The sequence below is a fragment of the Rutilus rutilus genome (assembly GCF_951802725.1).
Source record: "Rutilus rutilus genome assembly, chromosome: 9".
In the NCBI taxonomy this organism is placed as follows: domain Eukaryota; kingdom Metazoa; phylum Chordata; class Actinopteri; order Cypriniformes; family Leuciscidae; genus Rutilus; species Rutilus rutilus.
The window spans coordinates 43,665,348-43,692,630 of record NC_140223.1 but is presented as its reverse complement, the minus strand read 5'-3'; the positions used below and the strand labels follow the sequence as shown (position 1 = coordinate 43,692,630).

Genomic DNA, 27,283 nt, shown 5'->3' with positions numbered 1-27,283 from the left:
ATTGGCTCTCGCCTGTTCGTCTATGTTCGTCACAGATTGCGACATGCCGTATTTCAGTCGGTAAACTACATTTGAAATGGAGAAGCGCGCGCGCCTTCACACAGAGCGAAGCCGGATTAACATTTTCATGGATTAACAACTTAAATTCTGCTCTGTACCTCATTCAAAACTAATATATACTGAAAGAGAGAACTGTGACTGCAACACATCGTTATGTGAACGACTTTTGGTACCGGTTTTGACATTTTCGCAATAAATAAATGATTGTGATTACACGTATGTTGTTTTTCTTCATAATTGTTGCCTATGTAGTTTTCTATCTTTGAAAATTACGTATTAATACTACGTATTAATGAGACCAGGCTGGAATGTTTTAGTTAAGTTGCAGAACACACATGGTAAAAGTTTGTGATTTCAAAAATGTTTAAGCAGTAGCAAAGGATGTGGTAAGAGTCTGGTAATACAATAGACATAAACAAGGCTTCCTTTTACAGTACAGTTGCACTTTACTTACCGAGTAAATTGTCATGTTTTCCTTGGTAACGTTGCAGGACATACAAGGTAAAAAAAGAAATGTGACTATGGAAAAGGGAATGATCAGATTATATGGTACAATTCCGGTAATACCATGGAAATAAACAAGGCTTCATTTTACAGTACAGTTGCACTTTACTTACTGAGTAAATTGTAAAAACATCTGCAAGAACATACCCAGTATTTAAGATGTGCCATGACATTAGGGAAAACTGTTCCTGCGGGGTAGTTACCAGGTAAGTGTAGGGTAAATTATTTGATAAACCATCTATAAATGGGTGTAGCAATGAACAACAACTATGTAAGACAAGGTCATTTATTGGAAACTACCGTCTTAATTTCAAGATAGTAATAAATAAACATGGACTGTTACCAACATAACCCTAGGATAACTACAAACCTAACTTGAATTGATGGGTAATACTGGAGGTGTTTCTAAAAATTGGCTGCCTACATTCTGAGGAAGTACACAATTAAATCTGAGTTATTACTAGGGATGTAACGATGTTGACGATATCGCGCTATCGCGGTGGTAAACGTGTCTCGATATCGTCGTGGTTGGGTTACAATATTAAAAGGACAGGTGTCCGTCAAAAAGCAAGAGGAATAAACACAGTACCGCGGAACAAATCATTGTTAACTACATAGACCATGATCCTTTGCGCTGCGTCGTCACAACAACCGTTGTTAAGCCAATAGGATTGCACGCTGCACGCTGTCCACACAAGCTCACAGCAAGCCAGCATGGCTGACAGCGATACTTGTAAGGATGAAAACAACAACCCCGAAGTTGAGATTGTGCCAGCCCCTGCAGCTTTTAAATCAGATGTCTGGAAACATTTTGGTTTCGCCGTGTCAAAAAACGCAAAAGGAGAGAAGGTGGTGGACAGACAATGGACTATGTGCAAGCACTGCCACAGTAAACTGCGATACAACACGGGAAACACAAGCAATATGCGAAGTCATCTGACGACCCATCATCCCGAAAAGTTTGCAGATTCTCTCACAAAGAATGTCCTGTCCGGTCAAAAAACCCTGAAGGAGGCATTTTCAACAACTATGCCACACAACAGCGCAAGGGCTCAAGAAATCACGAGGTACATCGCGGAATACATAGCGTGTGATTTACGTCCCTTTTCTGCAGTAGATGGCAAAGGATTTAAAAGGTTAGTGGCCAAGCTTGAGCCGAAGTATCAAATGCCGTCGCAGGCTCATTTTAGTCAAACTGTGTTCCCTGCTCTTTACCGTGAGACAAAAGAACGTGTCATGTTGAACCTTAAACAGTCTGAGTGCATTGCTATTACCACTGATGGGTGGACTTCCAGAGCGACTCACAGTTACATCACTATTACGGCACATGTTTTGATGAGTGAATGGGAAATGCAGAGTTACGTTTTACAAACTAGACAGCTTAGCGAATCACACACTGGCGTAAACATAGCCGAAGTCCTTAAATCTGCAGTCAAAGAGTGGGGGCTGGACAAGATTGGAACAAGGATCGCTGTTGTTACTGACAACGCAAGCAACATGCGAGTAGCAGTAAAGGAAGCTGAACTGTCCCCTCACATACGGTGCTTTGCGCACACACTAAACCTGGCCTCCCAAGCAGGTTTAAAGGTCAACGCAGTGAGCCGCCTCCTCGGTAGAGTCAGACGTGTAGCAAGTTTTTTTCACCGCAGTTCTACAGCCACAGCCGTGCTGACCACCAAACAAAAACTACTCAATCTCCCTGTACATAAACTCATTATTGATGTAGTGACAAGATGGAATAGCTCTCTGGACATGGTGGAGCGCTACCTTGAACAACAACAAGCTGTTGCTGCAGCCCTACTGAGTGATGAACTGAGACACAAGTCACATGAAATTGACACTTTGGACACATCTGACATTGCAAATGCAGAGGATCTTGTGAAGATTCTTTTACCAATAAAAAAGGCCACAACTGTTCTCTGTGATGAGTCGCAACCAACAATATCTCTCATTTCACCACTAAAACAAATGATTCAAGACAGCATGGCCACAGATAATCACCACTCAAATGCCATTGCTCAGATGAAGGCAGCCATTCTGAAGGATCTTACTGACAGATACCAAGGAGAGGATGAAAAGTTCATGCAGGAGAGCAGTGCTTTGGATCCACGCTTTCGGACCTTGCAACATCTAGGCAGTGGAGAGAGAGAGGACGTCTTTGAAAGAATAAAGTTCAAAGCATCACAGATGCAACAACAGGTAAAAAATGTTAACGCTGTGCCATAGAGAAAATTGAGAGAAATACAATAAAATGCTAATATAATGTCTTTTTATCATTTATGAACCAGGACCAAGATGTGCTGCCCAGGAGCCCACATCCAGCAGATCTAGACGACAGCAGCGCGAGCTTTGTGCCTCCTCTTAAGAAGCATGCCCTTGAGGACCTCCTTGGCTCTTCTTTTAGCAGTAATCAAGTCACAGGTGGAATTCAGGCAGAAATTGACTCTTACTGCAAAGAAGCATTAGTTTATCTGTCTGCTTGCCCTCTTAAGTGGTGGAGAGACAATGCAGGGCGGTATCCTATTCTGTCGTCATTAGCAAAGACCTACCTGTGTATACCCGCTACCTCGGTGCCCAGTGAAAGGGTATTTTCAACAGCAGGGGATATTGTAAATGCCCAGAGGTCTCTTCTTCTCCCTTGCAATGTAGATCTTTTGATCTTTCTAAAGAAAAACTTGAACATTAGCTAAAGGATAGGTCAGTGTTTTTCAGAAGGCTTTTTGCCAGACTGTTTAAGGATTTTTTTTTTTTTTTTTTTTTTTTTTCTCCCTTGCAATGTAGATATTTTGATCTTTCTGATGAAAAACGTGAACATAAGCTAAATGATAGGTCAGTGTTTTTTTAAAAGGCTTTTTGACTGACTATTTTATTTAAGTTTAAGTTATGCTCCTAAATACCAGTTTTAAAAGGCTACTTTTATTTGCCTTGCACATTTAAACCTGACTTAACTTGATCTTTGTTTGCACTTAAAGGGAATTCCCTATTGTTTACAATTGTTCTAGTTGCTTCTTAACTTGAACATTGCACAGAAGAATCAGTTAGGCAACCAAATATGACTATACAGAATATTGATGTTCCTGACTACAACTTGCACTTTAAAAGCACTATGTGATCAGCGTTTTATGTTGTCATGATCCATAAATACAACAATAAATTGCCTGTTGACTGGCAAAAGCAGAATAAATGTCAGTGTTTTTTCGCTATTATCATCACAAACACTATCGTGAGCTATTTAACAATACCGTGAGCTTTTCCACAATATCGCAATAAATATCGTACCGTGAGGTCAATATCGAAATTGTATCGTACCGTGAGATTTTGATATCGTTACATCCCTAGTTATTACCAGCCTAAACAGGTAACAAGTACACAGTACTTTGTTGAGTTGATATTTAACAGTGGTGTTTTTTTCCCCTGGTAGTTTCTCTGTAATTGCATACTAATCACCTTAACCCTCTGGGGTCTAAGGTGTTTTTGGGGCCCTTGGGATGTTTTGACATGCTCTGACATTTGTGCTTTTTTCAGTTATTTATAAACATGATAATGGCAAAGGTGTAAATTCACTCTATATAGCACAAACAGGGCTACCATAATATGTGAGCAACATGTAGATGTTTGTATTTTTAAGAGAATAATGTTTATGCGTGGTTATTGGAAAAAATAAAAATTAAAGTTGCTGAAATAAGACCACAAAACTCATACTAAATATGTGTCAATAAGACTTTTGACTAATGGATGTTGTCGCTTCGAGTTTTGGCTTCAAAATTATGTGAAAATAGTCTTGCTTTATCGTTCACATAAACCAATACATTGATTTAAATTGTGTAAAACAGGTTTTGCTTGGAAAGCCAATATGCGAGGGGGGCGTGAAGGGGGAGTAGTTTACACCTGAGAATACAATGTCCCACCCATTATAAGTAATGACTTGCATAATGAGCCATTCATTCAGGTGTGACACTGACTGAGCCACAATGCAAGGGCAAAAGATATATTTAGAAGAAGACTTATATTGACCATTTAAGATTTTGCTTACATCTATCTTGTAAATATGTTTTGCTATTTTATTAAAAAGGTTACAATTACAACAATAATTACAATTTCAACAATATTTCAAGTGTACTCTTTCTTTGTAAAAAAATGATTATAGACCTACATTTTATCATATGTATTCATTAGTTTGAATATAGCCAACATTGGAACAGCTAACATCTTAGTTGATGACTTTATTTTTGACAAAAATAGTATTTTATATGTATATATATATATATATATATATATATATATATTAGGGCTGTCAAAGTTAGCGCGTTAATAACGCGTTAACGCAAAATCATATTAACGGCACTATTTTTTTTTAACGCTCGATTAACGCAGCGCGTATTTTCTGTTTGACCCGTGGCCCAAAACCTAGTTGGAGAAATGGAGATACACAGTGTTGCCAACTTAGCGACATTGCAGACCCATTTAGCGATTTTTTCCCTTCAACAAAGCGCCCAAACCTTATTTAGTTTCTGAGAATCTACCGGTACCGCCGGTACTGCTCTCCCAGCACGCGCGCGCGCCTCTCTCTCTCTCTCGCTCTCTCTCTGCGTCTCGCGCTGGAGAGAGGATTACCGCTTTAATTAAGTTAAACACAGATATGATGTTGCTTCTCTAATTTTACATGCAAGTATAGCCGAAATCGCAAAACAGATATTGTGTTTATCTTATGTGTATTTGATTTCATCAGACGACGGCTCGATTATCAGGATTATTGTGCAGATTAACATCTTGGAAGGGAGAGCTGGTTATGTCTTAATGGGTCGCGTTTCAGTCACCATTTCATATTCATTCCGTTGTTTGACAACAGAAACAGTAAAATATACCAATGAAAACCGTTTTATTGAGAATTTAGCTTCATCAAAATGGGCACAGAGAGAGACAAACTATAATGTAGCCTAATAATAAATGTACATTTAGCATTTTCAGAAGAGCTGCCCTGTCATGCAAAAATCTAAACATGTTTGTGTTAATTGCTCAGTGCAAAGAAAGAGAAGTAATGGGAACCTGGTATTTATTTGTTCTTTCTACATGTGTCTAATAGACATGAACAAGTTCTTTGAAAAACATCTATGACCTTTGAAACATGTCTCGTCTTCATGCTCTATGTTGACTATGGTTTCAATAATAAACATACATTTGCATAAAGCATCCATATTTATCCATGCCCACGTTGATTAGAGTATTACTAACTTGAAAAGTATTAATTTAAGGTACATTTAGAACAAATAAAAAAAAGTGCGATTAATCACGAGTTAACTCATGACAATCATGTGATTAATCGATTAAAATTTTTAATCGATTGACAGCCCTAATATATATATAACATATGAGCAGAAATTGCTAAACAAAAGCTTATTTGATGTGGCAGTATATTCTACAGTAAAAACTGTACCTAAATCTAGTCAACAAAATGTTGTCTTTCATATTTCGCCTGACTGTAACGTTGTTTTTATGAAATATTAGGCCATATAAATGTTAATTTGCAGTTTAATACGTTGCTTATACAAATAGCCTACATTTTATTTCAACATATTTCAGTCGATTTTTACTCATCTCAGTATAGCAATACAGTTTGCTAAAACATCATCATTCATTCACACACAGAAAGCGATTTAAATTTAAACGGTCTTTTTGCGAGCTGTGGTAAACAGCGTGCATCTCTGCCGTTCATTCATTCACAAACAGAAACGCGATTCACTTGAGAAGGAAAAAAACTTACTACAGTATTCCTCAGCTCAGTCGGATCCTTGCTCCTCGAAATACCCGCACTTCTGAGGTACATTTTCCATTATTATTATTCCTCACAGCGCTGCGAGACGGTGTAAACAAGTAATGATCTGAATAAACTTGTGTTTTCTCGAGCTGATATGGGGGCGTTCACAGGTTTGCGTGGATTGCAGAACTCGCTTCGTGTTTATTTTTCTTTATTTGGCAAAAAGCACAACACTTTGTTTTTATTGTGAGTATACACAAAAAGAATACACATTTAACAGAATCGATTGATGTATGAAACTTGTTTGTAATATCAAAGTCAACAGAGCAAAATGAATCTCTTTTGAACTGATAAAAAAAAAGCGAGCTGGTATCGCCGGCGATACCGCCGACCCCAGGGGGTTAAGTAATTACACACTAAAATACTATAATTTACCATATGCTTACCAGGTAAATACTTAGTAATTAGTTTGTAGTTTCTCTGCATTTACATACTTGTTACCTGTGGTAATTACCAATAACCAACTATAACTTACCATATATTTACCCGGTAAATACCTAGTAATTAGTTTGTAGTTTCTCTGCATTTACATACTTATTACCTGTGGTAATTACCAATAACCAACTATAACTTACCATATATTTACCAGGTAAATACCTAGTAATTAGTAGTGTTGGGTCCGAGTCCACCATTGTCGAGTCCGAGTCGAGTCCAAGTCCTTAACAATCGAGTCCGAGTCCAAGTCCGAGTCCAAAGAGGGCCGAGTCGCACTTGAGTCCGAGTCCTTAACATCCGAGTCCGAGTCGAGTCCGGCCGAGTCCACAAAGATTTAAATGGTTTTAAATTGACCTTTCACAGAGACCCACCCCTCTTACTGTCGCTACGTCCGACAAGCCATTCCGCTCTCACTCCACATGTTCTCACACAGTGAAATATATATTGCGGAGCAAAGAGGACACTGACAATGCACCAACAGACAAGACAAGGCTACTTCTGGTATGAAATAAAGTCTCAGCTTTCAAATTTTGTAATTTTTATGAAATTAAAACAATACACACCGTTTTGTGGTGCTTTAATATAGGCCTCAACTCAAGCAGCACATGAACTGATAATATCTTCTAGTTATAGCACGAATTAAACATGAATGAACATCAGAACTGCAAAAAGAATTCAATACACACCATTTTTCAAGTTCAAGTCAAATGACTTTAATCTACTATCTGGTTTGGTTTGTTTGTCGGACAAAAATGGCAGGTATCTGTATTATGATTGGTCTGATCGCATGTCAATCAAATTCCAGTGAAAGGTCTCAACACTGAGCTCTTAAATTAATATGTTAAACCTTACAAAATGATTCCAATGTATATTTACAGTCATACGTTTACCTATCGTACATCTTTCAGATTCTGCAAGGTAATGCTCAAGAATATAACACGATGCATTAAGAGCCAGGAGTAAACTTTTGAGCAAGATGACGATTTTTTCATTTTTATTTATTTTGATTATCTTATTTTGTTTTACATGCTAATATCTTATTTAGCCTCTAAATGGCAGGACTAAATTAATTAATTAATTTTTAAATACAATAAGAGCAATTTACACCAATGATCCAGTTCAAAAATGTACACCCCCTGGCTCCTAATGGTTGTTTCCTTCTTGAGCATCACTAAATGTTTGCAGGGTTTGTAATAGTTGTGTATGAGTCCATCAGTTGTCTTCAGTGTGACAAGATGGATCTCACAATCATAGTCACTGCTAGTAAGGAGTCAAATATGCAGAAGATGCTGGAAAAGCAAAGAATGTGCAGGAGCTGGAGGATTTTTCCTCATGAACAACCATTAAAAATGAATTAAAAAAATTACCATTCAGGTAATGAAACACAATATTAAAATCAAGCCTATGTAATTTGTCTTGTATTTTGTGTTTGCATTTTTTCTTGTGGACTAGGCTATTAAACATCCATTATGTGAAAAAGATTTTTCAGGGCAGTAAATAGAAACAATGTTTTTATGATCATCCTCATTAAAAAATAAATAAATATTACATTTTGGAGATTCTGCAAGGTGTATGTAAACTTATGACTAAAGTGTAGGCTAAATCAATGTAACAAAAATCATAACATTATTAGATGCCAAAATGTTGCTTTGGTTATCGCGTTCTCATGTTGCTATGGTTACTGTGTCAATCATCGCAATTTCATGACTCACAGGACTAAAATTCTGTGGATTCTCTCCCACATTTAAATGCAGCTATCACTCTTTTTAATTTACAGTGTGAACGTAACCACTGGTCCTCTACAAGCATGAAAAAAAATATTATTTAGATTGTCAATAGCGCTCCCTTTAAGCCATCACTTACTGACCGCGTTCTGCACTCTCACTGAAACTCGTCATAAACACTGAAGTTGTCCGCACTGCACAGCGAATCTCTTATTTATATCGCGTCAAGACTTTGTTGTTTATGAGGAGATTTGCGAAAGGATAAAACTCGCGCTGATTCTTTTTTTTTTTTTTTTTTTTTTTTTTTTTTTTTTATTAACAAAAAACAACAACATACAAAACTCTCGTAGGGGAAAGGAATACACATGATATATACAAATGTTGTCAATATACCAAGGTACTAACCAAGCAGACAAAAAACAAACAAAAAAAAAAACAAAAAAACAAAACAAGGGGGAGCTACTTTGAAATACACAAGTCACAGGCAAAAATGTCCATTTGGAGCAGCACACACACAAGGGGAGATTAATCACAACAGTAGTTTCCTAGATATATCACTACACATTTTCCTTGCGATTTTAGTAGATTTGACCTTTTTCAGTGAGGTAAAAAACAATTTAAAATCATTTATAAACCAAACAAAGGAAGGCTTAGAGCATCTCCACTTACTGCAATGAATGTGATATTTACCCATAAGAATAATCATATTGACTAAATCTGATACTGATGAATCTACATTATCCATATAAAAGAGGATGTGTGGCAAGGTGAGATTAGGGATATTATCAATCTTAAGTGACAGCCAATTATGTAACTCAGACCAAAAACTATTGGCCACGGGGCAAAAGAAGAACATGTGTTCCAGAGTCTCATCAGCCATCTCACAAAATACACAAGGGTCTACATCAAATTTGAATCTTTTTCTAAGAAAATCAGCAACCGGATATATCTTATAAATTATTTTAAAGTGAGTCTCTTTGACTTTTGGGGAAATGGGCCATTTGATGAATTTAAAATGTGTTTTTTCTATGGACAATGCAACCATATTCGGAACCTGTACACACAATCCTCTGTTATAATCAAAAAACAATTTAGATTTCAAAACATCATTAATATATTTATTATTACATTTAAAGTCAACTAAACTACAATCATTAATGACTAAATTTGGTAAAGTTGGTAAGGGTCTTACTGTTGTATAAAACAATGTGTTTTGTATTAACTGTAATAATGGTACAGGTATTGCTTTACAGATCTTGCTGTATTCTCTATTCGTACAGTTTAAATTATATTTGTCTAAGAAAGCTTTATATTCAAAGAAGTTACCATTATCATCTATAATATCATTCACAAACACAACGCCATTTTCATACCAGTCATACCTGAACAATGATTTCCTATTGATTAGAATGACCCTATTGTTCCATAAGGTGGATCCATGTGGAGAAAAGTTATGGGTGAATATCATTTTCCAATATTGGAGAATTTGTTTGTGGAAGTTTGATAATTTAACTGGAATTTTGGTCACCTCAAAATCACATTGCAGAAGAAAATCAAGCCCTCCTACTTTTTTAAATAGATGTCTAGGGATGTGAAACCACATAGAATCTGATTGTGATAGATATGTTTTCAACCACTTAATCTTAAAGGTCCCAAACATTGATTCAAAGTCCAAGGCTTTTATACCACCCATATCATACTCTTTAACAAGCTGAGATTTCCTTATATAATGGGTTTTATTTTTCCACAGGAATTGGAAAATAATTGAGTTGACTTTCTTAATATTACTGGAAGAAACATACAGGGAGTGACATGGATAAATTACTTTGGAAATACCTTCTGCTTTAGATAGAGTAACTCTACCAAAGATAGTGAGGTCTCTGGTAAGCCATCGGCTCAAAGATTTCTTCATATCTATTAATCGGTTAGAAAAATTAACATCTTCCCTTCTGATAGCATTTTTAGATAAGACTATTCCTAAATATTTTACTTCTGATTTAACCTCAATTGAAGAGATGATGGAATCCATTGACGAGTGAATGGGAAGTAGCTCACATTTTTTAACATTGAGGGTTAATCCTGAAGCTTTGGAGAAAATTGAGACTGAATCAAGGGCAACATCAACCATGAATTTATTCCTTAAAAGGATTACTGTGTCATCTGCAAATTGACTAATTTTAAATTCCTTGTCAAATATTGAGATCCCATGCAAATCGGGGTTGTGATTAATTAGCATGATAAGTGATTGGGTGGCTAGAATAAACAGTTTGGGAGAAATCGGGCACCCTTGTCTAATACCACGGAGCACCTCAAACCTAGGAGTCATACCAGGATTCAGGGACACAGAACTATATATGTCAGTATAAAACATCTTAATTATTTTACAAAAATTGTTCCCAAAACCTAAAAAATCTAGGACTTCAAATAAAAAGGCATGTTCAACAGTGTCAAATGCCTTGTAAAAATCGAGAAATAAAATAAAGGCATCAGTATCAATGAGATCTCGATAATCAAGCATGTCTAGAAGCAATCTGGTATGATTATGTATATTTCTACCCCTCATGAAAGCTGATTGACACTCATCGATAATATGTGATAATCCCTCATTTAGACGATTAGCATAGACAAGTGCCAATAATTTATAATCATTACATAACAAGGTAATTGGTCTCCAATTATCCAATAACAGATTATCTTTGTTAGGTTTGGGAATTAGAGTGATGAGACCATGTTTCATAGTGGGAGAAAGATTACCTTTTGATATACAATCTAAATAGGCATTATAGAGCATTTCTCTGATATCGCTCCAAAAGAAAAAGAAAAACTCCACGGTTATCCCATCTATTCCAGGTGACTTCCCCTTAGACATCTGTCGAACTGCCAAGTCTAACTCCTCAATTCTTAGCTCATCTTCCATAGATTGTTTAAAGTTATCATCAATTGTCTTTTTAAACCCCTGAGTCCTATTTAGGAAAAAACAACAATCTTCTTTAGAAAAATGGGATTTATACAAATTACTATAAAAAGCTTTGATTTTTTCGTTTACACTGTAAAAAATGATTTGTTAGTTTGACTAAAAAAAGTAAGTTACCTGGTTGCCTTAAAATTTTGAGTTCATTGAAACTAAAAATGTGAGTTTTTACAACAAGTGATTTTGTTGTTTCAACTATTATTTTGTTATTTGAATCAAAGATTATTTTTTAACTTAACGTTTTTTGTTGTTGTCATAATTTAGGATTAAATATTGTATCAACTTATTCAAGCAATCAAAGGGATTAAGTTAACTTACAAATTTAAATTCACTCAACTTAATTCAATATTGTATGAACAAACTATTTTAAGTTAACTCAACGTAATCTTAACTACATATAGTTTGTTGTAACAATTAACTAAGAAGTTTACACGGTTGCCTTAAAATTATGAGTTAAGTCAACTTCATTATGAGTTAAGTCAACTTCAACTTAACTACATATAGTTTGTTGTAACAATTAACTAAGAAGTTTACACGGTTGCCTTAAAATTATGAGTTAAGTCAACTTCATTATGAGTTAAGTCAACTTCAACTTAACTACATATAATTTGTTGTAACAATTAACTAAGAAGTTTACACGGTTGCCTTAAAATTATGAGTTAAGTCAACTTCATTATGAGTTAAGTCAACTTCAACACAATTTAACATGACAAAAGCTTTTTTGTTAAAACAAATTCTGGAATAACTGAGCACAAATAAACCATAACTTTAACATTTATTATAACATTCACAAAAATATGAATTCATTGAATTGTCTGACAAGTATATCTTAGTATAAATTAGTAGGCCTATGACAGAATTAACTGCTGTTTGAAAAAAAACAAAAACATTAAAGCAACAGGATACAGGCTAATGATATAAATGTCAAGCATGTGTGAGAATAAACAAATGTCAGTGTGATGACATTAACATCAGCTTGAATTAAGTGCAATATAATTAAAAACAAAAAACCCATTTAATGAACATTACACATGAAAATCATTTGCTCAAAACAATATTTTGTCTGTTCGATAAAACAATACAAGTATGGAGTATGCGAGTATGTACAACCACATAAAGTGAATGAAATGAGAAAACTGTTGACAAGCAAACCACAAAATATCAGGCCACTATTCATAACAAATCTCAACGAATAAAAAGCATTTCTCAAACAGAATTTAAAGGGTAAGTTCACCCAAAAATGAAATTTGTCAGTACTCACCCTCATGTCGTTCCAAACCTGTAAGACATTAATTCATCTTTGGAACACAAATTAAGATATTTTTAATGAAATCTGAGAGCTTTTTGTCCATCCATTGACAGCCTATGCAACTACCACTTTCAAGCCCCAGAAATTTAATAAAGACATCATAGAAGTTATCCATGTGACTCCTGTGGTTTAACCCTTAAGTTTATGAAGTGATGTGAGTGCTTAGTGCAAAAATACAAATATTTACAAAATATGAATCAATCAATCTTCAACGCACATTCATATTTTTTTTTTTTGTGCATACAAAGCTCTCACTTCATAAACTTGAGCTTAATCCACTGGAGTCACATGGATTACTTCAATTATCAGGCATGAAAACAGGTCAGGGGTAAAAAAGGTGAGAAAGATGCGACATATATAAAAAATAAACACTTACATTGAAGTTGCATATCTTTGAACAAAATGATTTTCTCCTTTTCATTAGAGCTAGCAAAGAGTTATATTTGTTTCTGAGATTTTGTCTTCAAAGTTGATGAATAAAAACATCAAGTCAGAATGTCAGTGAGTGTGAGTAGGGGAGAGTAAAATCCTCTTCCACTAAACACTGAACAGTTTGTTCCTTATTCCGCAAACATGCCTCGCCACCAATTTTCATGAGCACTTTTTGGAGTACTTCAAATGTATATTTGACCTCTTCGGGGTAAGTGATATCCAGAGCATAAAGAAGCCCCATTAGTACAGCAAAGGCATTTGACACGTCCTTTAAGCCATCAAGCACAATCTCCTCCTCTAACACCACAGCCACATCAATTATTTCCTTTGGGAGAAGGTTTGCAGTGTTCTCCTCTGTGACCACCAAGAGCCCAACATTCATCCCCTTCACCACCTCTTCCTCATCAGTTGACTAATAAGAGAAAAGGGAAATTACTATGAATCATAAAATTACAAAATTACAAAGCATTTGTAGGTTAACAATGAATGAGTTTTAAACAGAGGCAAGCATAGTCCATAGAATCTATAGTAGGGCTGCACGATATGAGGAAAAGCTGCGATGCCGATACGACTTGCGATAAATATTCAAATGTGAATGTTAGCTATACTGTTCCCATGTCTTAGTACTTTAATTGTCAGGGTTGTAACAGGCAGGATGCTGAGACGAGGTTTAAGTAATTCAAAAACAAAGTATTTATTTATTAGAACTGAAATGGTTTCAGATTACAAAATCAAGAGACAAAACTCCAGGAATCAAACATTAACCATACAAAGACAACCATAATCTGACGACGACAGACCAAGACTGAGTAAAACACTGGGGTATATATACACAGGCAAACAGGATGATAAACAAGACACAGCTGACACAAATGAACTAATTAAACAGACCGGGGAAAACAGGACTAAACCAAAATCACAAAAGACAGGGGAAAACGGATCACAGAAACTGAAAACATAGAAACAGATTCATAAAACAGAACTCAAAGACCTCAAAACGTCACAGTACCTCCCCCCTCCCCAAAGGCGCGTCCTCGCGCCGTATAAAACATCCAAAGGGGTGGGAGGGTGGGCATCCTAGACTCCAGGACGGTCCAGGCGGATGCAGGTTGGTCAGGAGACCAGGGTGGAACAGGCTGTGGACGTGGCCATGATGGAGCAGGCTGTGGGCGTGGCCATGGTGGAGCAGGCTGTGGGCGTGGGCATGGTGGAGCAGGCTGTGGGCGTGGGCATGGTGGAGATGACCCTTCAGGTGGCCATGGTGGAGCAGGCTGTGGGCGTGGCCATGATGGAGATGACCCTTCAGGTGGCCATGGTGGAGCAGGCTGTGGGCGTGGCCATGATGGAGATGACCCTTCAGGTGGCCATGGTGGAGCAGGCTGTGGGCGTGGCCATGATGGAGATGACCCTTCAGGTGGCCATGGTGGAGATGAACCTTCGGGTGGCCATGGTGGAGATGAACCTTCGGGCGGCCATGGTGGAGATGAACCTTCGGGCGGCCATGGTGGAGATGACCCTTCAGGCGGCCATGGTGGAGCTATTTTTTCAGGTGGCCATGGTGGTATTGGGAACCGCGTCAGAGAACCCTCCGCTGTTCCCCTAGCAGGTATGCGCCCCCCCAAAATTTTAATGGGGAAATTGACAGGTTCTGGCTCTTGCTCTGGAACAGACACCACCAGCTCAGGTTCAAGAACAGACACCACCGACTCGGGCTCAGGAACAGACACCACCGGCTCAGGAACAGGAACAGACACCACCGGCTCCGGCTCAGGAACAGACACCACCGGCTCCGGCTCAGGAACAGACACCACCGGCTCCGGCTCAGGAACAGACACCACCGGCTCCGGCTCAGGAACAGACACCACCGGCTCCGGCTCAGGAACAGACACCACCGGCTCCGGCTCAGGAACAGACACCACCGGCTCCGGCTCAGGAACAGACCCCACCGGCTCCGGCTCAGGAACAGACCCCACCGGCTCCGGCTCAGGAACAGACACCACCGGCTCAGGAACAGGAACAGACACCACCGGCTCGGGCTCAGGAACAGACACCACCGGCTCGGGCTCAGGAACAGACATCACCAGTTCAGTCTCAGGAACAGACACCACCGGCTCAGGCTCAGGAACAGACACCACCGGTTCAGTCTCAGGAACAGACACCACCGGCTCAGACTCAGGAACAGACATCACCGGTTCAGATTCAGGAACAGACACCACCGGCTCGGGCTCAGGAACAGACGCCACCGGCTCAGGCTCAGGAACAGACGCCACCGGCTCAGGCTCAGGCTCAGGAACAGACGCCACCGGCTCAGGCTCAGGAACAGACGCCACCGGCTCGGGCTCAGGAACAGACACCACCGGCTCGGACTCAGGAACAGACGCCACCGGCTCGGGCTCAGGAACAGACGCCACCGGCTCAGGCACTGGAACTGGCACCACCGACTCAGGCACTGGAACAGACGCCACCGGCTCAGGAACAGACGCCAAAGGCTCAGGAACAGACGCCAAAGGCTCAGGAACAGACGCCAAAGGCTCAGGAACAGACGCCAAAGGCTCAGGAACAGACGCCAAAGGCTCAGGAACAGACGCCAAAGGCTCAGGAACAGACGCCAAAGGCTCAGGAACAGACGCCAAAGGCTCAGGAACAGACGCCAAAGGCTCAGGAACAGACGCCACCGGCTCAGGCTCAGGAACAGACGCCACCGGCTCAGGCTCTGGAACTGGCACCACCGACTCAGGCACTGGAACTGGCACCACCGACTCAGGCACTGGAACAGACGCCACCGGCTCAGGCTCAGGAACAGACGCCAAAGGCTCAGGAACAGACGCCAAAGGCTCAGGAACAGACGCCAAAGGCTCAGGAACAGACGCCAAAGGCTCAGGAACAGGAACAGACGCCACCGGCTCAGGCTCAGGAACAGACGCCACCGGCTCAGGCTCAGGAACAGACGCCACCGGCTCAGGCTCAGGAACAGACGCCACCGGCTCAGGCTCAGGAACAGACGCCACCGGCTCAGGCTCAGGAACAGACGCCACCGGCTCAGGCTCAGGAACAGACGCCACCGGCTCAGGCTCAGGAACAGACGCCACCGGCTCAGGCTCAGGAACAGACGCCACCGGCTCAGGCTCAGGAACAGACGCCACCGGCTCAGGCTCAGGAACAGACGCCACCGGCTCAGGCTCAGGAACAGACGCCACCGGCTCAGGCTCTGGTTCAGGTTCGGCTGGGCTGATGAGAGGATCAGTAGATCTGGTGGTATGTGGAAAAAACTTGCGTGCTCTCCGAACGGATACCCAAGGTGGGTCAAACATTTTAGACCCAAGATCAGCACTATTAGAAATAAGTTTTCGTGCTCTGGGCCAGGTGATCTTTTTAAAATGTGCTGGACTCAGAACAGGCTTCGGAACAAGACTTGGAACTGGCACCAACGGCTCAGGCACTGGAACTGGAACTGAATCGGTTGGGTTGGTTGGATGTGAGGCGTACTGGGGGGTAAAACTTTGCCAGCAGATGGCAACAGCTTCCCTCCAGCTCAACCCCGAGAAATCGGGGAGTTGACGAGGATCGACGCTTACAGCACCGATCATATATGCTGTGATAATGGTTTCATCACATACATTCCAGTCTTTAGCCATATCACTGAACTTCACCGTATACTCCAGCAGGTCGTGGCTCTCCTTAATTACCCCTGTGAGTTGATCCCAGCACATTTTCTTTTTTGTTGTGGTCTGTCGTTCTGTCAGGGTTGTAACAGGCAGGATGCTGAGACGAGGTTTAAGTAATTCAAAAACAAAGTATTTATTTATTAGAACTGAAATGGTTTCAGATTACAAAATCAAAAGATAAAACTCCAGGAATCAAACATTAACCATACAAAGACAACCATAATCTGACGACGACAGACCAAGACTGAGTAAAACACTGGGGTATATATACACAGGCAAACAGGATAATAAACAAGACACAGCTGACACAAATGAACTAATTAAACAGACCGGGGAAAACAGGACTAAACCAAAATCACAAAAGACAGGGGAAAACGGATCACAGAAACTGAAAACATAGAAACAGATTCATAAAACAGAACTCAAAGACGTCACATTAATAGGTTCTTTGCGTGATTCTCAAACGTTTATTACCTGCCTGGTTCAGATTACATGATTTTGGCACGATCCGTTTGACGTAGGGTGTCGTGGGGATTCGTAAACGACAACGGGCGTTGGGACGCAAGATTTGATCGTTTCATCTTGTATAGTGTCATAGTGGGCGACAACCTATGTTGCGTCTGCGATGCTTCACGACATCACAACAGAAAGACTAGCATGTTTAATTTTTTTAACGGTCCTCTACGACAGGTTGAGTATTTAAACGAGAGTGAGTGTGCGCGAGTGAGTGAGAGTGCGAGCAGCAGTGAGTGTGTGTGAGCGAGTGAGCGTGTGTGTGTGTGTGTGTGTGTGTGTGTGAGTGAGTGAGGGACAGTGAGTGTGTGCGCGCGAGTGAGCGAGTGTGTGTGTGTGTGTGTGTGTGTGCGCGAGTGAGCGCAAGTGAGTGATTGAGCGAGGGACAGTGAGTGTGTGTGTGTGCGCGCGTGCGAGTCAATGTGTGCGTGTGACGGCACGCGATGACTGGCCGGAAAGCAACGTGTAGTCTGACGTTTCTTGTCCATGACACGAGTCAAGAGTCAAAATCGTGTAATCTGACACCGTGACTATCGTAACAGACACAAAAATCTTGTAATCTGAACCAGGCATTATTCATCGTGTCAGGCTGTCTGTTGCAATGTGTTCATTGTGCGAGATCATATCGCAATGACGATGAAAATTCGATGTATCGCTCAGCCCTAATCTATAGTACAATTAATGGCAAATGTTCTTTAATGTTTTAATTATTTGAAACCAATAATGCTAGGTCTTGGCCACGTCAGTTAAAATAGCTTAAAATTATTTCAGTTACTCCAAAGAACTTTACATTCTACATGTGGTAGACCCCCCTCCCCTGAAAAAAAGAAAAGACATTGGCCAAACCCCATCCCCATAAGAAAAAAAACAAAAAAAAAACAAACATGACACTAATAATGTGACATAAATTATTTTACTGAAAAACTTTTAGCTTTGCAGTCCAACAAAGTGCGATGTGTTGATAAAATATTTTAGAACACAAAAATAGACTTTTCTTGGTCTGGACGATATATTGTTTAAAGGAGAACTCCGATAAATTTTAACATTGAGCTCATTTTTTTGTACATTTGGAGTGCTGTCAATACTGAGAACAACGACAAAAATCGGTGTTGCCTACACCGTGTTATTCTCTTTTTAAAATTTTCAGCCTGTTGACTTCAATAGGGCAAGTGCTAAACCTGCTTTTAGCCTCTTAACATCCTTGATGTGTCATTACAAGTGCACAACCAATGTGAGTGATTCCTTCAGCGTGAACACGTGTGACTCTGACTGCAGTAGATGTTAGGGTTGGTATACCCCGGTAAAATAGGGAGGAGGTTTGACGGTATCAAAATTCGAATACCGCCCAAGCCAAGTAGATGTGAAAGATATCAATAAAAATGATGTTAATTCGGCCAGCACGTTTATACCTGTGTATACATCCTGTTTTCGGTTGAAGTCCATAGTAATCGATTGTCGAGTTCACGCGCGTGATCATAGGTACTAAACCATTGCGCGTGAACTCGACAATCGATTACTATGGACTTCAACCGAAAACAGGATGTACTGCATACACAGGTATGAGCGCTGGCTGAATTAACATCATTTTTATTGATATCTTTCACATCTACTGCAGTCAGAGTCACACGTGTTCACGCTGAAGGAATCACTCACATTGGCTGGGCACTTGTAATGACACATCAAGGATGTTAAGAGGCTAAAAGCAGGTTTAACACTTGCCCTATTGAAGTCAACAGGGTGCAAATTTTAAAAAGAGGATAACACGGTGTAGGCAACACCGATTTTTGTCGTTGTTTTCAGTATTGACAGCACTCCAAATGTACCAAAAAATTAGCTCAATGTTAAAATTGACCGAAGTTCTCCTTTAAGCATCGACTATGATATTTGTATCTGCGATAGCCAGTAGAAAAAATCCTTAGCATTGAGCCCTGACTTTATTGTATTACAACAAACATGATATTTACATACCTCACAAATTTTGATGAACTTGGAGGTTTCCTCTTTAAGGAAGTAAGGAAACCCAAAAAAGGACAACTGCTCTTCTACATTGGTTTAAGCTCTGCAATGAAAAACATTGTTTTAAATAAAAACTAGTAGTCATAAGCCACTTTTCCACTGTCAGGCCAGTGCAAGCCAGGGCAAACAGCGTGCCGGGAGAGGGCCAATAGCCTCGGACCTCGAGCACTGAGGCCAAAATCAAGTTGCGTTTCCACTTTCAGGCCAGTAGCTCTGCAGTGATTCCCTCAAACCCACCCTTAACATGGCTCCCTAGAACAACATCAGACAACCCCACCATTACTTAAAGACTTGAGATTCTAGTATCAATATTTGACCAATGTTTTACAATAAAAATGTTACAGTGACGTTAACTTATTACTTTCAGTGTTTCCCCTAGGTTTACAGGTTTGGGGGGGGGGGGGGGGGGGGGGGGGGGGGTTGGTTGGTTGGTTTGGGGAAAATTGACACAGACGCTATCTATCTATCTCTATCTATCTATCTGTCACATAAATTGGTTGTCTGGGAGGGTAATGGTTTGTAAAAGTTAAAAAATGTTAACATAAGATATCTCTTTAAAAAAATAAATAAACATATTTAAATCTTTTTAAAATTGACTTTTGCAAATAACCTTTGTTAAATTTATAGAAGTATTTGTTAATATTAATGGACCAGAGCTTAAATAGTTTTATTTTTTAACTAACAACTAAAAAAAGATTAATAAATACTAACCAATATATATATAAATTTTAAATGGGCTTTTTTTATGAGAAGTTTTTATTTCTATGATGCATTTATTGGAGAGAATAATCCTGTCAGACGCACCACTGCTGTGAACGCGCGTTCACGTAAACACAATTTAAACAATGTATTATTCAATACTAGCCTGGGTGCCAGCCCGAACCCCGCCCACAACATTTTTTGGTCGGGAAGTTCGGTCTGGACTCGCTCCGTTGAGGAGCTATTATGCCCGAACAAAAATTGTTCGAACCAATCAAATTGTCAGGGCGGGCTTTATACGATGATGGACAGATGAGCAACGCAACGTAATCGTCCACGTCACCAAAGAGCGATTGATTTGAATTAGTTTACAACAAAGACGACTGCTGCTGGAGAATTGAGATTTCACGAGTTCACATTTACAAATAAGTCAGATAGAATAAATGCGTATATAAGATTTCACACAAATAAGTCGATAGAATAAATGCGTATATGACGTGCTGTCCGAGGAGAGGGCTGTGGGCTCGGTAGCCATGCTCCCCCGTATTCCTGGTTGTGAGAGAACAAGACAAGAGTGAGGATTCGGGGTTGTGGAGGGATGCTGAAAAACTGTCAAGGAGTGTTAGGTAAGTTTACAGAGTGAATATGCTTCCTCATGCTGATAGATAGGGTAACGTTAGACATGGTATTGTTTGATGACAAGTTGATATTGGATTGATTATTTGTACGTGCTCCTCCCGAACTTTGTTTATGAAACATCATGTGTAGATTCCGCCATCGCGTCTGTTATATCGACAGCGCATTCATTTTAAAAGAGGAACAGAGAGCCGCGACATTTTGTTGGTTGAAAATATGCATAGATATATGTTTATATCTATGGAAAATATGAATGAAGAACATGCGTCATTTACTCCGTTGCTCTGATTGGTTGTAGGTCTATCCAATTGAGTGCAGAGTTTTTTTTTTTCCTGGTTTGGTTGAGACACGCCCCATAATCAAACCTCTATGGAGAAGTATCAGACTCACATTCTGACTAGAATCTGAGTATGACGACGTCAGGCTAATTCAATACATTACTTCTATATAATTATATATTAAGTTGCTCAAGCAAGTGGTAAAATATTTAACCATGTACTTATATTAAAATCTTTTGTATTTAAATTTTAATACAATAAATCTTGCATGTCACAAAGAACTTGTTTTTCCACCTCCACGAATAAGACGAGTGTTGTTCATTATGTCGCCTTGTTGAGGTAAATTGTAGTTTTCTTTGCTTTAACTCAGTCTTAAAGTGAAAAAAGTAGTAATTAATTAAATAAATTTATGGTGAGATTACTACATTTTATTTAATTAATCGCACTTATGGTGAAATTACTACATTTTCAGGTCAATCGGTGTTCATTTTGACCACGAAACATGCGCTGTCACTTTAATTCAGCGTTTGCAGCACAGCAGAAATAGACTCGGTGCAGAAACGATCTCTGCACTGCTGTATACGCACCGCAACTGGAACAGATCGATCATCGACGGACTGCATCCTCGTGCAGTGTGAAAGCTCTGTTAACATGGGTACGGAAAAAAAATACTCACCGCAAACGAAATATATGTGAAACGGGCGTTAGACTTGGAGCAGGAGAGCTACTCCGGCTGCTACTCGCACTCGCAGTATAGCGAGTGTTGCCATCTTCAGTTCAGCGACACATTTCCAGCCGTGCGCTCTCTGTCCGCTAGTGCTCAACTGTATGTGACGCAAGTGTTTGTTTGTGTGTGAGTGTGCGCACTCATTGGGATAATTGTAAACACAGACAGAAAAGACATGCCATCGTGGAAATAAGATAAATAACATATTACTTAAGGGCCATTTAGTTTTTTTTTTTATAAAATAACAAATTGTAATCTGTCGCTATAAAGAAAATCAAATCAAATTTACTTGACCTCCAAGGGGGGCGGGGGGAGCCGTTAGGAGGGCGGGGCGCCCCCCTTATATAATGGTAGGGGAAACACTGACTTTGTGTCAGGAGTGCTTATCAATCATTCTAAATCAAATGGTATTAATCATTTCATATAAAAGAGCATCAACAAATGGGAAAAAAAGGGAAAGGGAAAAAAGAGACATAAAACATGTGTATTTATTATCGCTATGGTTAGCATAAGTAGCCTTTAGCATCACATATAAATATATATCTGCTTCACAGTGATCACAATCTCCATCGAATCGCAACACTCGCTGGTGTCTTAAAGTGAGTTTTGAACTGAAAATTGTCTTAAATGTTGAAGTTAGCTGGTTGCCTGATAAAATAACATGATACATTTATTTTATATAATAAAATACCTCCAAAAGTCTTTGCCCCGAGGAAGCCCATTTGAGGCCTGATCAAGGCCCTGGCACGCGCACTAGCATGCTCGATTTTGGCCCGATTGTGGAAACACGCCTATGCTGTTGCATGGAAATTTTAATTAATCAGGCATGTGACACTGGAACCATTTTTCTAAAAATAAATTAACATATACTCACATCATCCTTAAGAGACTGAATCAGGGTCTTGAGTTCTCCAATGTCTTTGGCTTGGTACAACCGCAAAAATCCATTACTCGTTACTCATCAAGCCCATGGAAAAAGGTCGCCTTAATGTCGGTGGACACAATGCGTCGAAATTTTCAGCAATCTAGTAAAATGACAGACCCACAATTAGAATATTACAGGTTTTTTTTTTTTTTTTTTTTTTTTTTTACAATTGCTAGGACACATTTTCTCAATACTGAGGTCACCTTTTCAGTTTTCAAAAGAGTAGCCTATGTAAACGTGCAGATTGGCCTGTAGGTTTGGTAATGGTTGTCTGTAAGAGACAAGAAATCATGCAAAGATTAATTGAAAGATATATTCATTGAATTTATTTTGTGCCAAAGCAGTGATAAATTATCCACAGTTTAACCCACATAGACCACTGTTGTGCTTACTGTGTGAAGAGTTTTGACAAAGTAACCCAAGTATTGAGAAAAGGGGTTCTAAAGATTAAAATAAATAAATAAGTGTTTTAAGTTTTAGAATAGGTAGTTTAAAAAAATGGTTTATAATGCAAGGCAATGCTGTATTACAAAAGTAACAGTTAACCCATGTTTTAGTAAAGAATGCTAACCTGTCTCTGGGTAAATAAAGCAGGCTGCTCCTCACATCTTTAACATGTTTAGGATCCGTTCACAAATGATCTCTAAAATGTAAAAAACGTATAAAAGGCTCATGTGTGAAAGCAAAGTACGTTAACATTAAACCACTAACGTTAACGTTATGTATATAAATGGACTCAATGGAAACGGGTCAACGAAAAAGAGGACGACATTTTTGATGCAGAATTATAATAAATTTAAACCATTTTCGGACTTTTTGCCGCCTAGGAAATACATTAAATTAATCTTAGACTAAACCAGTTGAGATTAATACTTACCATAAACAGCCTAGAAGAAGAATATGGCGCCTTCCCGTTCAGCTGTGTTACAAAGTTACGTCGTGTAACTTGGCAAACATGTACAAAACCTCAACACGTCTGAAATATCACATAAAAAGATTCATTTGAACACTTATTGCTTAAGAAGCAAGTGTATAACGTTAACAGTTCAATCTCTATTACTTATTGCCGTTTCCTTCTCTTAAATGTAACGTTAACTTAACCTGAATACATTATATTTTAAAACGGGCAATGCGCATTCGTGTTTAATCAAGACAAAAAAGAAAAATAACTAAAATATTGTTATTTATCAGGATTATTTTAAGGTTGAAACGCTTCACTAACAGCCTTACTAAACTGTAAAGATAAGAAACACTATATAAAATATCCTCAGTGGGAACTTCTGGAATTTCTGAGGCAAAATTATTACAGAATTAAACCTTCTTCCGAATTCTCGCTTCCTAGCAAATAAATTAAATTACCCTTAGAGAAAACCAGTCTATTAAGACACTGAATTTTAAAATTACTTACCATAAACCGACGACTGCTTCTGAAGAAGCTAGAGGAGAAAATCGCGCCCTCTCGTTCAAGTCAATTAAGTGTCGTCGTGTCGTAGGCTACTCCCGGTAGTCCGGCGCATGCGCAGGGAAAATTAAGACTCAGAAGTCGAGTGAACTATCTATTAGTAGAATCAACTAATGTTTTTGTCACAGGTCGGGATGGGCCAAGCCGGACTGCGCCCACCCCTGAACCAGGACCACCCTGAGGAGCGTGTCAGAGACGAGACGGAAACAGAATTCAAGGGAATCACAGTTCTTTTTATTAAAGTTAAAAGTAATTTGAATAACCTAAGCTAAAATCTTCCTTTCCTCTTCTCCCCCGGAATCGAGGCAATGCAGCAGTCTCCGGGGCCCACTCCCACGCCGATACAAGGTTCGCAATGGCCTGAGATGGATCGATGGATTTCCACGGGTGTGTATGCGGTCGGGGCTGTTCCTCTTCCCGCACTGATGCGGGGTCCGCAGGGACCTACGACAGACAGGTGAGTTTCCACAGGTGAGCAGACGGTCGGGCTGTTCCTCTTCCCACACTGATGCAGGGTTCACAGGGACCGACGACAGACAGGTGAGTTTCCACAGGTGAGTAGACGGTCGGGCTGTTCCTCTTCCCACACTGATGCAGGGTTCACAGGGACCGACGACAGACAGGTGAGTTTCCACAGGTGAGTAGACGGTCGGGCTGTTCCTCTTCCCACACTGATGCAGGGTCCACAGGGACCGACGACAGACAGGTGAGTTTCCACAGGTGAGTAGACAGTTGGAACTCTAGGGCTACAGCAGACTCGAGTCAACAGGCTGAACGGAGCTTCTCTAGGGCAGACAGTTAGAACAGACAGAGTCAGCTTCAACAGTAGTATATAGGCCTCACGTTTGTTGCCGGGGACAGGTGACTCCACACCATGCAGATGGGCCGGGGGCTATAGCAGACTCAAAGTGCAGGCCGAACGGAGCTTCTCCTGGACAGACAGAATCAACTTCAACAGCAATATACCACTCTCACGTGTGTTGCGGGGGACCGCTAACTTCGCACCATGCAGATGGACTTGGGATTGTAACAGACTCAAAGTCGCAGCTGAGCAGGGCTGCTCTAAGACAGACAAAATCAACTTCACCACAGTATACAGTTCTTACGTGTGTTGCAGGGGACAGATAACTTCACACCATGCAGATGGACCGGGGGCTATAGCAGATTCAAGTCGCAGGCTGAGTAGAGCTTCTCTAGAACAGACAGAATCAACTTCAACAGCGGTATACAATTCTCACGTGTGTTGCAGGGGACAGATGACTTCACACCATGCAGAATGGACTTGGGGTTGTAGCAGACTCAAGTCGCAAGCTGAGGTGAACTTCTCTAGGACAGACAGAATCAACTTCAACAGCAGTATACAGTTCTCACGTGTGTTGCAGGGGACAGATAACTTCACACCATGCAGATGGACTTGGGGTTGTAGCAGACTCAAGTCGCAGGCTGAGGTGAACTTCTCTAGGACAGACAGAATCAACTTCAACAGCAGTATACAGTTCTCACGTGTGTTGCAGGGGACAGATAACTTCACACCATGCAGATGGACTTGGGGTTGTAGCAGGTTCAAGTCGCGGGCTGAGTGGAGCTTCTCTAGAACAGACAGAATCAACTTCAACAGCAGTATACAATTCTCACATGTGTTGCAGGGGACAGATGACTTCGCACCATGCAGAATGGACTTGGGGTTGTAGCAGACTCCAGTCGCAGGCGGAGGTGAGCTTCTCTAGGACAGACAGAATCAACTTCAACAGCAGTATACAGTTCTCACGTGTGTTGCAGGGGACAGATAACTTCACACCGTACAGGTGGGCTTAGGGCTGCAGCAGACTCAAGTCAACAGGCTGAGCGGAGCTCCTGCTAAGACAGACAAAATCACGATTGCAGATAGAGTGTGCAGTCTCACGTGTGTTGCAAGGGGGCAAACCTTCTCACCATACAGGTGGGTTGACAGGCAAGTAGCGAACTTAAGTCAACAGGCTGGACAGAGCTTCTTCTAAAACAGTCAGAATCACTACTTCAAAACAGAGAGGTTAGTTTGACTCACAGATGCTATTCCTTCTAGTCCTCAACAGATGGGACCGATCGAATTATTAAGCTCCAATTACTGACAGTAGACCAGCATGGCACATGGGGAGTGCACGGCAAAAGAGAATAAATCTTCCACACACACACGGCAATTTCACTCCAAACATGCAACGTGAGGGGGGAAACGTCAATTTAAGCACTGCAATCCACTTCAATAAGTGCAGATAAGGCCAGCACTCACCCAGGGGTCTCCGTGCCACAAACAACGAGCTCCAATGTTGGGAAGAAGATGTTTCAGGGTTTTCCTCCACAGACATAGACGGATTCACATCACCGTTCCAACACGGGGGAAGAGGGCAAGAGATCGAACATGAATCAGTATAATTCACTCAGTGACGTTTAGGTAGCACAATCAAAGCACTCCAATCCACCTCAAATTCAGTGTTGAAACATGCAGGTACGAGATACGATGGTCGATTACTTATCTCTCTCCCTTCCAGGCAAACGGTGTGTTTTCACAACTCTTCCACACTCCTCAAGTCCCCTCCAGCAGCACTTCCCTTTGCACCCCGCAATTCCTCTCTGCAACACTCAAATAGAACGACTTCTCACGGGAGAGAACCACACAACAGTCTCTCTTCACTGGCTTTTTATATCCTTCTCAATGCCCACATGGCTTTGTCATGGCTCCAAATTAATTGCTCACACCTGGTGTCAATTTCCTCATCCCGGTTGGCAGGGCAACAGATATACACTTACACGGGGGGTAGTGTTTCCTTATTATTGTACCGGAGGGGACACAATTGCGGCGAACTTTAGTTCCGCCCTCATTTGTCACACCGTGACATACTCCCCCGCCAAACCGTTCTAGTCCCGAGAACGGGAGCCAGACACCCATTCTCCATATCTAGCTGGGGGCCGACCTCGGTTCTCCCGCTGGGGCCGCCTGGGTGGAGAAATAGGCTCTTCGGGCCGTGGCTCTATGCCTAGTCCCCTCGGGACCACCGCCCATCCTACCAACTGGGGCATCCATGCTGTTTCACCGGGGGGCTTTTCGGCAGCAGGAGTCGGATAGTTCGGACAGGGG

At 40.6% G+C, this 27,283-nt stretch overlaps 2 protein-coding genes and 1 long non-coding RNA gene across 3 annotated transcripts; 2 read left to right on the top strand and 1 right to left on the bottom strand.

Moving 5' to 3' along the window:
* Nucleotides 1-1,278: 1,278 nt before the first annotated feature.
* LOC311297438 (E3 SUMO-protein ligase ZBED1-like) lies at nucleotides 1,279-5,362 on the top strand (the record flags this gene model as incomplete). Its single annotated transcript, XM_084419687.1, has 3 exons — nucleotides 1,279-2,763; nucleotides 2,853-3,149; nucleotides 5,294-5,362. The coding sequence occupies 3 exons, from the start codon at nucleotides 1,279-1,281 to the stop codon at nucleotides 5,360-5,362; spliced, it is 1,851 nt and encodes a 616-aa protein (XP_084275813.1).
* A 6,905-nt stretch (nucleotides 5,363-12,267) lies between these two features.
* On the bottom strand, nucleotides 12,268-19,727 carry LOC311296366. Its single transcript, XR_014628573.1, has 2 exons — nucleotides 19,397-19,727; nucleotides 12,268-13,662 (listed from the first exon to the last, which is right to left on the bottom strand). It is a non-coding gene; the product is annotated as an uncharacterized lncRNA (long non-coding RNA).
* LOC311296332 (uncharacterized protein) lies at nucleotides 14,339-15,118 on the top strand. The gene is made up of 2 exons (XM_084418036.1): nucleotides 14,339-14,421; nucleotides 14,503-15,118. Exons 1-2 carry the CDS (start codon nucleotides 14,353-14,355, stop codon nucleotides 14,851-14,853), a joined length of 420 nt encoding a protein of 139 aa, XP_084274162.1. The 5' UTR covers nucleotides 14,339-14,352; the 3' UTR covers nucleotides 14,854-15,118.
* Nucleotides 19,728-27,283: the final 7,556 nt, after the last annotated feature.